At 53.0% G+C, this 12,382-nt stretch overlaps 4 protein-coding genes across 4 annotated transcripts; 2 read left to right on the plus strand and 2 right to left on the minus strand.

Moving 5' to 3' along the window:
• Window positions 1-450: 450 nt before the first annotated feature.
• Window positions 451-1,334, plus strand: SETTUDRAFT_95804 (uncharacterized protein; the record flags this gene model as incomplete). The annotated part of the gene is made up of 3 exons (XM_008031414.1): window positions 451-942; window positions 1,076-1,153; window positions 1,239-1,334. 3 exons carry the CDS (start codon window positions 451-453, stop codon window positions 1,332-1,334), a joined length of 666 nt encoding a protein of 221 aa, XP_008029605.1.
• A 1,359-nt stretch (window positions 1,335-2,693) lies between these two features.
• SETTUDRAFT_22467 (uncharacterized protein) lies at window positions 2,694-3,772 on the minus strand (the record flags this gene model as incomplete). Its single annotated transcript, XM_008031147.1, has 3 exons — window positions 2,694-3,143; window positions 3,327-3,530; window positions 3,605-3,772. 3 exons carry the CDS (start codon window positions 3,770-3,772, stop codon window positions 2,694-2,696), a joined length of 822 nt encoding a protein of 273 aa, XP_008029338.1.
• Window positions 3,773-4,833: 1,061 nt separating this feature from the next.
• Window positions 4,834-6,177, plus strand: SETTUDRAFT_156238 (uncharacterized protein; the record flags this gene model as incomplete). Its single annotated transcript, XM_008031415.1, has 7 exons — window positions 4,834-4,908; window positions 4,958-5,074; window positions 5,125-5,302; window positions 5,392-5,501; window positions 5,556-5,617; window positions 5,665-5,732; window positions 5,783-6,177. The coding sequence occupies 7 exons, from the start codon at window positions 4,834-4,836 to the stop codon at window positions 6,175-6,177; spliced, it is 1,005 nt and encodes a 334-aa protein (XP_008029606.1).
• A 1,643-nt stretch (window positions 6,178-7,820) lies between these two features.
• SETTUDRAFT_96602 (uncharacterized protein) lies at window positions 7,821-12,382 on the minus strand (the record flags this gene model as incomplete). The annotated part of the gene is made up of 4 exons (XM_008031416.1): window positions 7,821-7,923; window positions 7,973-11,070; window positions 11,319-11,708; window positions 11,762-12,382. 4 exons carry the CDS (start codon window positions 12,380-12,382, stop codon window positions 7,821-7,823), a joined length of 4,212 nt encoding a protein of 1,403 aa, XP_008029607.1.

Raw genomic sequence — 12,382 nt, forward strand, 5'->3', positions numbered from 1 at the left:
CATGTAATAGTCTATATCAACTGGTATCAAGCTGTGCCACTGAATATTCGACCACTTAAACTAAAGATCCAAGACTTCATTCTTGTCCAATCTTGTGACCTGAGAAAAGTAGTGCTGAACAAGTATCCCATTCATCTACTCTTGGAATTAAATCTAGTCTAGGTGAAAGCCGGTCATTGATTGCGTCTTTGCTCTGAACAAAGATATATGATGACACCGGTACGCCTCAAAAGGTAGTCAGCACTGATTGCATGCACGGACGCATGGCAGCTGCTATAAGGTTTATCCCGTCCGAAGCCTTCCGGAGCCCCCCAAGCTATACCACGTGTGTTATCCAGCCCCTACCGGTACTAAACACATATCGCGCCATTTCCCTGGCACACAGCTATCCAAGTTCCCGCAAACTGTGCATTCCCTTTGACATCACAAGTAGCGCGCTGACCCAACAACATGATCAACACGGAACCCATTATCCAAGGCAGAAAAGTCACCCTCTGCCCTACAACCGAAGATTGGTCTGTGCCCCAACTCGTCAAGACGTGTCCCGAGTGCGGCGCCTTCGTGCTGTTTTGCTGCGCGTGTAACAACAAGTACCATCATCTGCCCGCGAGCCGGCGACCCGCGCTACCCTGCCACCACTTCCGCCTCATCTTCACTGACGGCGCCTGCACCAACAACGGGCAGCCCGATGCAAAAGCCGGCATCGCCGTAGCCTTTGGAGCCGCCAAGGACAGCCACATGGCTATGCCCATTGGGGACCGGATAGACGACTTTCCCAAAAGGTCCAACCAGCGCGCCGAACTGTGTGCGGCAAAAGCCGGTCTCGAGGCTATCGCCGCCATGGATCCTCTGCATCCCAAGTGCAGAAGTAGTGCCTGGATTATCGCCACCGACTCGGAATATGTCGTCAAGGGCATGACTGATTGGCTGCCCATGTGGAAGGTATGTAAATGTGAAACACCAATGCAAGCTTACTTTGGACGACGCAGGAAATTTCTGGAAATGGTGACCTTTTTTTGGTTTTAATTGATTTTGATTTTGGTCTTGACAGAAAAACGGTTGGCGCACCGCAAAGGGGACTCCGCCTTCGAATTCCGACTTGTTTCTCGCTCTCGACGACTTGGTTACGCTGTATGAGAAACATGGGATTACGGTTCGTTTGCGTCCCCCCCCCCCATCATGTTCTCTGAGCCTTTTTTCTTCTTCTCTCTGTTGAACTGTGCTAAGAGGAATGGTAGATTGGGTTTTGGCACGTCCCCAGGGAATGCAACCAGCTCGCTCATCGGCTTGCGAAAAAGGCTGCCATGTACGATGACGAGTCTACATTCTTCTGATATCCACGCTCGGGACCAGAATGTTCGATTGGCTGTCATACGACGTCTCCGACGCAGGAAACGGAGCATATATGGATTGGAGGGCTGCATTTGTTCGGTTTGAGGGTTTGATGATAACAATAATATATTAGAGTAGGGATATAATGGTAGAAAAAATGCGTCGGCGCGGATGGGAATGGGCTACAATTCAGACGCTCGGGAGCTAGTGTATAATACTAAAGGGTTATCTTGTCTTTTAAGAAAAGGGGGGCTGCTTAGTGGATGATTCATCGTTCATGTGACGTCTGCGAGCAAGAAGTACCTATGTCATGTGAATCTGGCTGCTTGGAAGGCCAGTCTAACGTTTTACAATCTATCCAGGTTATTTTCTAGTGTAGCAGCTATTCAATCGCTCAAGATTCGTATCTCGTAGCCGTCAATTGCAGTTTTAGTTGCATATTATAATCAGTCACGTGTGAAGGTTGAGTCACGTGTTGTATCGCATAGGGGCTTAAAATGCAACACTTTGTTAGCAAAATTATATCTTGTTGGATATTAGAAGTTCTACTGTTATTCGTCTACTAGATGTTAGGATATTAGAATTCTCCGTCGTGGGCTAGACGCGCTAAGCCTTGTCACTGACGAACGCCAGAACAGCCAGAATAACTGCTAAAGCTACACCCCTTTTCAGCTCCGTTACGGGCTGTAGGAATGTTCATGTTTCTCCCGAGCAACACTGCCCATGGAACCAATCACCTGTAAACGATTTAGTAAAGCCGCTACGTACTGTATACTCATCTCTTCTGCCGTTTCAATGTAAAATCCAGATGGCGCATAGTAGTGCTTACTTAGTCTGTAACGTAATTTTTAGACAAGAGCGCTAAGCCTTTGCAGTGCGTCATGACATGCACGATGAATCTCGGTTTCCAACTGCTTGGATTGAAGAAGTGGAGTTCAAAGTACATGATCTACTCGACAACTAGGTCCCCCCGCAGATCACCGGAGAATAGAGCTGCTGCTGCCAAGGCGAGAGTGCGAACAGTACGCGACTTGCTGGGTACATGGGCGATGCGGAGATGTCCAAGAAACGCCAATGGCATAACTTGAGAAACCAGGTAAAGGCTTACGCGATTCGCGCTGACATTTATGACGACGAATGCAGCGTTCGAGTGGCTTCTCAGGCAAAGTTTCGGTGTGGAGGCAGACTCCAAGTGAGGTAGTCCGGAAAGTAAGGAGATGGGATGAATGGGGCGGTGTCTGAGACAGTGATATACAACTACACAGCAACGAACAAGGGCTCGTATCCAGTAAGACCCTGGAATGTCAAATAGGCCATGTATAATCCTGAAACACTGCTACGGGGGGTGACGTCCACAACAGCTAGACGCCAAAGTCACCCTGCAAAGTCAGTTTGAGCAAGTCCTTTTCGACAATCTCGTGCCTGCGGCTCAACAGATTCTGCACACCCCAGTTTGCAGCGATGAAGCGGCCGCTGAGAAACCGAGCCTTGGCTTGACACAGCCAGACGGTGGTTCCGCCAACGAGGGCTGGGCTGTCGATGTTGAAGAGGCATCCGAATGGCTCACGCAGCATATCCGTGGCTACCAGGCCCGGATGCATGGATACGGCGTTTACGTTTGGGTACTCAGCCGCAACGTACGCGGCCAGCGCATCCAAAAGGAGCTTGCTCATCGAGTAAGCGCCCAGGGGCGGGACCGTGAAGAAGGATTGCCATGAGCTCGGATTGACAATTGTAGCGGGCGTGTCTGCATTGGGCAGCAGGCCCAGAAAGGAGCGAATCACGAGATAGTTTCCTTTTCCGTGGACCTCCTGAACACGAATGCGGTGTGCTGTTAGTATACTCATCTACGTGTTTGGCCCACTTGGTGTGGCGATACTGCGGGCGCACCGCGGATCTGGGGTACCTACAAAGTTTCTCTACCACGCTTCTGGGCTGGTCTCATGGAGCTTCGGCCCGTCTCCGGACATGGCTCCTGCGGCGTTCACGAGTACATCCGCATGTCCAAACTTGTGTTTGATCTGTTTAAAAGCAGTCTCCACCGCGCTAGGGTGGGACATGTCGAGGGCGCAGGTGAGTGTTTCGATATTAGAATTGGCTTCTTTAATCGACTGCTCTGTATTCGCGAGCTTGGACGCGTTGGTAGCTAACGGTACAATGCCCTTCACACCGGCTTTGACAAAAGCCGGTACCATTGCCTTTCAAGACGGGCCGTCAGCAAACCTTCCACCACGCCGGTCCACGGCGCGTGGGCCCATTCCCCCAAACTTACCAGGGTTCTGATTCCTCGTGAAGCGCCAGTGATGGTAGTAACTTTGCCGAATAAGCTGTGCTCCGGGAGGCTGAGATCAATGGCTGGATACGCGTCGTGATGGGCATTCTGTGTAAATTGTATAGACGTGACGAGAAAATCTCTTGGGAGGCTGCTCAAGTCTGCCATGATGCTGGTATATCTTGATTGAAAGGCGTAAAAGTCTCAGCCAGCGAGGGCTATGTGCGATGACAGTCGACGCTTCAGGGTTTGCAGACCCCACTACCAGGCTGTGATTGTCCGCTGCCATCTGGCTCTCCACTCGTCCGATGGAAACTGAGCTACGCATTCTACAGCCCAGCCCGCTTGTTCGTGATGGGCAGGTCGGCATCCACAGCTAGCGGTGCGGTTCGCTCGAGCGATACCGTATGCGGAACACGCTAGACCGAGTTAGTGCAAGTGGATCCCTATCTGTGAATGACCCAGCCACAGCCGAGATTGTCTTGAACGCCTAACTTGCAAAGCTGACTTTCATCGTCTTGGCATATCATCGGATTGTGCATCGGGTTCATCGGACATCTTATCATAGGCCAGGTACGTACCAGATTGCTGATGCTGATCATTTCACAGTGGTCCTGTAAGCAGAGATGTCAACAATCAAGCTCATCAAGCCGAGCTAACTTGATACAGTAATAGGCTAGCTTTTTTAGGCCTAATCATTACTATATCGCGTTAGCTCGGCTTGATGAGCTTGATTGTTGACATCTCTGCCTGTAAGTCAATGCTGAAGAGCATTTGATCAGCAAACGCAGTACCGCGCGCAATATGAACGCAATCAACCATTTTAAACTACAAACATCCGTAGAAATCAGTTCCACCAGACACACCTGAACTCTCCTGAATAGGCCTTGGAATGCCATGTGCGATTACGCTAACATGTAGCCAATCTGTCTTACGAACGCCCAGAAACCTTGTTGTAATTCGGGGCGTTTTCTCTTGGGCTGTGCCAAGCAGACAAGGACCGATCCCTTTAGTTATACAAAGCCACCCCCCATGATGCGGTTTCAGGTTCGCTCAGAGTTGATGCTGCAAGACAGTCGTGCTCCTGAGTCCCATCGTGAACATGACAATCCACAAGGTAAGTTGAAGCGCCCATGCTGAGCCCGATGAGATTACCAACTGTTACTCAGGATTTGGGGCCACGCCTCACCGCAATGGTGATTGTGACGGGGCTGCTGGCCTTCAGCTCCATGATCATGCGGGCATACGTCCGCATCACGAGGAGAAACTGGGGTATCGATGACTGGAATATGGCAATCGCATGCGTAAGTGTACAGCGCGACCCTCTGATGCCCGTGGAACTCACAAGACCAGCTACCTCTCTTTGTCCTGACTGGTTTTGGGGCCGCCGGATCGTATTATGGTATTGGTGCAAAAGACGGACTCTTCATGATATCTGAACATGAGGGAGACCTCGAAATCGCATACATGGCAAGTTGACTGAGGCCTCATGCGCATGGCAGTACGCTAACCATCCACAGTGTCTCTTCGTTTTTGAAATCGCCTACTGTGTGACTGTCATCTTTGTCAAGCTCAGTATTGGATTCATGCTGAACCGCATCGCTGAGCCAAGGAGACTGTATATTTGCATAAACAACCTCATTCTCATACTGGCTGTGAGCACCAATCTGGGCACGACCTTTTACATCATTTTCCAGTGTTACCCGATTCAGTATGGATTGACTGCCGGAACACGGCGGAAATAGTGCTAACAAACTGCAGAGCCGCATGGAAAGACGGTCTTATAGCTGATGGAGCTCGCTGCGAGTCTACATGGCACTTGGAGATAGTTTATTATGTTTGTGCTTCAGTCAATATTTTCACAGACTGGGCTACAGCTCTCATGTCAGCACATGCTGTCTCCTGTCTGGTTCCGTCGCTAACGTCCCGCAGGCCAATAGCACTGCTCTAGAATGTTCAGATGAACCGAAATACCAAAATCTCTGTCGCCGGTATCTTGAGCCTGGGTTTCTTGTACATGCACCCCCTTGGTGCCCTTTATACTACTAACGCCTTGTCAGTACTTCCATCTCGGGATTTGTCCGATTAAAATACATTCCCAAGTTAACAAGTGAAGAACACTTTGCATGTAAGTTCTGTTTGTTCAAAAATGAGTCTCCGCACTAAACAAGTCTCCAGACGGCCTAGGTCAGCTCCTCATCTGGTCCTATGCCGAACCCGCCCTCGGTATGATTGCTGGAAACATCGCTACGCTCCGTCCGCTCTTCAAACGCACGTTACATCTCGGCAGCGACAAACACAGCAAGCCCCAATCGCTCAAACCTCGCAGCTTCAGCCAAAACAGCCCCTCAGACTCATACCCGTCTTTTGAGGCCGAGCTCGAGTCTCGCGCCGTATTAGACAAGGAAATCCGGCTCACATTCGCTGATCCAAGCCAAGGCGTCCGAAGCAGCGTTTCGACCGATCTGGATAGACAACCGCGCATTGGAGACATGGCGGATGATGTAGAATTGATATCAAGGCAGAAAGATTGTATCTTGGTCAGTCACGAGGTGGAAGTGCATCGCGAGTGAGATGGACACGAAGCATGAATTCTTGCCTCTACCGTGCTTGGACAAATTATTTATCAGCACGCCTCCTTATCGCTCTGTTCCCAGAAACCTGTCTTCATGGACACCAAACCGCCGATTTCACCGTCCGAAAACGCCGTTCGAGAGCCCCGGGACATAGCTGGTCTTTCCAGACAAACTTACCACAGCGACGCGCAGGGGAAAAACTATGGTAGTAGAACTCATCTGGATTTCCATATGGCGGGACCGTTGCATATGCTCAGCTTGGAACATGAGCAATTCAGACTGAGCATCACTACATACGCAATCGCGTCAACCTCGGCACCACACAATACCGATTTATCTTCTCCAGGCATGTGAAAGCGAGAGAGAGAGAGAGAGAGAGAGAGAGAGAAGAAAGGTACAAGCGAGTATACATGTGCGTGCGAGCAAGCAAGCAAAGAATGGAGGAGGAAAATATCAAGAGAAAAAAAAAGTAAAAGTAAAAGAGGAGAGAATGGAAATACCAAGCCTATTCATTTGCGGCCGTGTCGAGGATATTTACGTACGTAGGTATTCATCTCATGCATTTCATTGATCCTGCTCCTCCTCCCGTGCCATCGTCTTTTACAATACTCATGCGTATGTCCGGCAGCTCGGACTGGTTGCGAATGCGACTGTGAATGCGACTGTGAATGCGACTCTGAATGCAACGCCCTTGGCACCAAATGCAGCTATGATTAAGAATGACATGACACTGATGGATTGGTACCCCAGGAACCCGTCTGAAATCTGAAACAATGTGGTATCCATGTATGTAAGTATTGCATTTGAGAAACCAGGCAAGACACTCGGTTAGTAGCAACATTCCACACAAGAGCACAGCGTGACAGGCAAGCATCAAGTTATCAGTGCATTCTAACTGAACGAAAATAATACACACATAGACATTTTTTCCGTCATCCACACTTGAAACTCTTTTCATCGCATAAATCTTGCTTCTCGTGACGCAAAAAAGACGTTGTTCTGGGATTGCAGTTGGCATGCCTAAGCAAGGTCCTGCTATCGTCGGCGGCACGACCGTATCACAAAAGCCCGCCACTTTTAGTTGCAAAAAAAAAGTGCGAATGGGGAGATGAAGAGAATAAACAAGAAAAGAAAGAAAAGTACATCAAGAGTACGGGATGGGAAAGAGATGCCCGTAGGAGAAAAAACTGAAATCCTTCTACCGGTCCAGTCCTCTCCCTCATGACGTTGGAAAACATGACGAACTCGAGGAAAAACGGGCCAAAAGCAAAAAAAAAGCCCAGGAATACCACCCATGGCGCTCATGAAAAGGCCTGTGCTATGGGTCAGCTTCCCCTTCATATCCGTAACGCCGTCGTGTTTGGTAGAGCCGTAATAAGCATGCGCATGAAATCAGTCGAGGCTTTTAATAGTCCGCAATGGTTTGAACACCCAAACCCATCTGCCAAAGACCCGCCACTCGACAACAAGGAAACTTTTGGAATCCGCCAGTCTTGAGAGTTGCAGTAAAGAAACCCCACAAAATGCAGAACAATGCGCGCTGAGATGCCCCCGTCTATGCAACGAAACAAGCGATTAGATTACCGCGTGCGGTATGGTCTATGGGTATAACCGTCACGCGCTTGAACGAAGAAAGGTAATCACTCGGATGGCTTGGCCTCCGGTTCGGCAGGCGTCTCTTCTGGCGGGTGTGATGAAGAGGCGGCCTCGCCGGCATCTTCGTTGCTAAGGGCTGCTAGCGCACTGCCATATGTTAGTGAATGCGTTGTACTTGTATCAGTCATTGACGTACCTGAAAGCGTTTGCGTGGGCATTGGAATCCTTCTCCTTCTGCACAGGGGGAGTGCCGGTGCGCGATGAGGCACCAGAGTCCTCACCACCACGGCCCATCATGCCAGGGCCGAGACCGCGGCGGCCGCTGCCGCTACGGCTGCCGAGCATGGATGGACCAAGCGCACCAGGGTTGTTGAGGTTGCGGCCAGAAGCGCCCTTGGAAAGCTTGCGGAGGTCGTCCATCTGCACGCGGCTGCCAGTGTCTGGAGGCGGCTGCATACCAGCACCAGAAAAGGAGCGGGCGTCGCCACGGCCCATTGGGAGACGGCCACCACCACCGCGCTGGTTCGAGCGTGTTCGCTCCATCTCGGCAGCCTGTTGAGCCGCCATAGCCTCTTGATGAATTTCGGCAATGGTCTTGGGGCCCTTGAGGGTGTCCTTGGACTTCCATCCAGCCTTGCGCAGGTCGACGGTATCGAGCAACATAAAATGCATACGCGAGGGAAGGCCTTCCATGTTCATGACCTTCTCGATGCGCTCAAAGTACATGTTGATCATCTTGGGGCCAGCCTCGGCAGACTCCATGGTGGCACCGACAGTGCGGAGCAACTTGACCAAACTCTCAATGGCGGCCTCATCAGGAAGACCCTCAAAGTCGAGGAGCTTGAGCACACACTCGTGCATGATTCGCAGCGTCAACATGCCTAGCTTGTACAGCTCTCCGATGAACTGAATCAGACCGAGACCCTTACGCTTGGCGGCAGCGGCGACATAGTACTCGTCCGAAAGCAGCTTGGCCTCCTTGCCGTCTTCGGGAGCGTCGGGGAGGTTGACTTCCCAACCACGCTCAAACTCTTCCTGACAGCGGTTGAGGAGGTACTTTCGGAAGAGGGCACCGCCAACGACGGGGTTGCCGTGCTTGTCGCGGACGTTCTCGTCCTTGATCTCCGTGCTCATAGTCTGCAACATGCGGCTGCAGAACTTGGCATACATGGAAGACCAGTGGCTCTCGTCGCAGGCCTTTTCAAAGGTGAGCTGGATGACTTGACGGAGGGTGCGACCGTCAGTCTCGTCCTTGGATTGACCGGCAATCTCAAGAATCTGGTCAGAGATCTTGTCAAACTTGTCGGGTGTCATCTTGTTCAGCGCAGCCTTGACCTTACGCTGTACCATGTCCGGAGGCATGTGTCCAGCAGACTGTTGGGCAGCTTGGGGCTGAGTAATCGATGTGGGGACCCATCCAGTCTGCGAGCGTTGGAGGGCCTTGACCTCCTGGCCTGCAGTCAAAGGCATAGTCTTGGCGTCCTGAGCAGTGGCGTTGTTACCGCCGCGACGGCTACCGCCTCCCTTACCACGAGAGCTGCCAACACGGGGAGAGTTGGGGCCGTGAGGCATGCTCTGGTAGGAGCTGGTACGTGCCATGGGGGGTGCCATGGGGAATGCGCCACCGCGACCTCCACCTAGAACGACATGAGCAAGAGGATTCGTCATAGAGCCACGTCCACCTTGGGCTTGCTGGAAACGCTGTTCGGATGTCGTACCTGGTGGGAGTGTGCGACCTCCCAGTGGACCGCCTTGTCCAAAATTGCCCATGCTACCACCAGCACCGGGGCCTGAACGAGAAGGCTGTCGGCCGCCGCCAATCATGGAGCCAGGACGGGCTGATGGAGGACCGCGGGCTGAAGCAGGCTCATCGCCAACAGTCTCCTTCAATTTCAGATCCCAGTCAACAGAAGGCTTCTCCTTGAAGACGTCCTGGAACTGCAGCAAAAAGTCCTTGTCGTACTGGCGACCCTTGCTCCTGTTGCTGTTGTTCAGAGCCGGGTTGGGGCTGGCAATGCCTTGCGGGTACTGAATCTCGTTGCGGACCTCGAGGAAACGTGCCGTCTTGAGCGCTTGCATGCCGGCAGTGGGCTGTGCAGGCTCGACAGACTTGTTCGTCTCAAGCTTGAGGGCAGCTGGCTTGGGCTTGGTGCCAGTGGGTGTCTTGGATGGCGCAGGCGCCACTACTGGGGCCACAGGCTCCTCAGCCTGCTGCGAGGCACCCGGACCGAACATGGTGTTCTTCTTGAGGCTGGCAAAGAGCTCCTTGTCCTTGGCCTCGCGTTCGGCCTTTTGCTCAGGAGTCTCTGCTGCACGGGCTGCCTCGGCCTCTTCAGCTTCACGCTCGAGCTTGCGAAGACGCTCCTCCTCTTGCTTAATCTTCTCAGCAGCGTTGGCCTTTTCAGCCTCGGCCTTGCGCTTCTTCTCTTCTGCGTAGCGCTTCTCGTCCTCTTCACGCTTTCTCTCTTCTTCTTCCATCTCTGCAATCATACGCTCCATTTCCTCATCTTCTTTGCGCTTCTTCTCCTCTGCGTCCAGCTCGGCCTTCTTCTTAGCTTCAGCCTCCTCCTTCTCCTTGGCCTCAAGAGCAGCCTTTGCCTCTGCCTCTTTCTCGGCAGCAAGCTTAGCGCTGGCCTCAGCCTTGGCCTCGTCTTCGGAAGCCTCCTTGGCCTTCTTCTCGGCTTCTTCCTGGAGGCGGAGTTTCTCCTGGAATTGCTTGACAAAGTCGGCCTTCTTAGCAGCAGTGTCTTCAGCCTTTGTGGCATCAGACGCGCTTGGTGCACGAGGTGGCGTGGGCGTGGCAGCAATGGCTGGTGACCTAGGAGCGGCAGGTGGTGCAGATGCGGCAGCAGATGGCGCGGGTGATGAGCCCTTGGGCTTGTTGAAGTCAACGACCTCCCCATCCACAGTCTTGATGATAATGGCCTTGCTTGCCCGCTTGGGACGCTCAAAGCTTGTAGTAGGAACTGGACTGGCAGACGTCATGCTAGGAGTGTGCGTGTGTGAGATGTGGTTGACGTTGGTCATCGCAGGGGTGGATGGCTGTGGAACGGCAGATGACGGGCGCTCCGACATGTTAGAGGGAGAGCGGGACATGCTCTGAGCCTGGGGCTGGTGCCCATAGGGAGCGACGCCATAGGGAGCCGGCTGCATCTGTGGAGGGAAGCCATGGCCACGACCAGGGCTAGCAGGGACACCCGGGTAGTGGATGGACTGTTGCAATCCATAACCTTGGCCCTGTGGATAAAAGTTGTTGTATGGATCAAGGCCGGGTTGGGGCATACCGTACATGTTCTGCATGGAGATGATGGTTAAAATTTTTCATGATATAGAGTTAAATAATGGGGGGCAAGAAAAGCGGAGGAAAAGTGTTGAGTATCGTTCAAGAATGACTCTTTGCCATTTGCCGAACCGTGGCACGACAAAAAAAAGCAAAATAAGCGGAAGTGTAGGGGTCCGTGGTTCAACAGAAAAAAATGAGCCGGACTGCGGATTTCGGCAAAGGAATGATGGAAAACAAACTTGGTAAGAAATTTACGAACCTGCTGAGCATATGGCTGTCCCTGGTAGTACGGCATTCCCTGTGGGTTGGCAAACTGCTGCTGTGTATGCATAGTAGCGGGCGTCATGGCGGGGCTGCGGTTTTGCGTGTATGGAGAACGCTGCGCCATCTGGCCAGGAGGCTGGAATGGGGGGGTCATACCGCGGCCCATCTGCTGAGGCATGGAGCGATATGGCTGTGGCGAATGGTTGGCCATCTGCGGGTTGTAGTGGCCTTGTGGGTATCCACCGCGGCCTCGGCTAGGAGGGTAGCCTCGCCCCATGTTTGCGTTGCTCATATCGCTGTGCGCTGACTGCGACGACTCACGGCGTAGATGCTGAGCTTGGGGGTGTGCGTGCGAGTTGGGCTGAGGAGGCATGGCAGGACGGGCCTGTAATTGTATTAGCATGTGAGGCTGAGAGGGGCGGGGGTGCGCAAACTTACGTTGGACTCTGTGCCTTCACCGCCCTGACCACCAAAGACCAGGTTTGGGCGAGTGGGCAATCCGTCGGGCTTGGGGCCTCCGGAAATGGGCGTGGGAATAGGCGATGGCGAGTGCGCAGGAGAGGCAACGCGAGGATTCTGGGCCTGGGGATTCAGGTTTCCCTGTACGACGGGCGAGGCGTGGGCAGGCGCTGGCGAGCCGGCAAGCGATCCAAACTTGATGCCAGAGGGAGGCCCGCCAGCAGTGGCGACAGGCGGCGTCTGCTTGATCTGAACCGAGGACTTGCGCTCGTGGGCGTTGGCATTGCCGTTGCCGTTGGGGCCGCCACTGACAATGGTGGGCATGGCGGGAATGGCGGGCTTGATGGCGCTGTTGCCATTCACGGGGGAGACAGACGAGCTTTTGCCATGCTGCGCGTTCTGTGGTGCTCCCACTGCCACGGGCGGGGTTGCGCTAGACACGATCGCGGGTTTGGTCGCGTTGGCGTACGAGCTCCGGGCAGCGGGTTGCGCCGATCCAGCGGCCACGGTGGCGGACGATCCTGAGGAGGAGTTGTTCGCGGTCGTAGACGAGGAAGCGGCGATGGGCGGGGTCTGCGAGTTCGAGATGGAATTACTCAT

This window comes from Exserohilum turcica (assembly GCF_000359705.1).
Source record: "Exserohilum turcica Et28A unplaced genomic scaffold SETTUscaffold_6, whole genome shotgun sequence".
Lineage (NCBI taxonomy): Eukaryota > Fungi > Ascomycota > Dothideomycetes > Pleosporales > Pleosporaceae > Exserohilum > Exserohilum turcicum.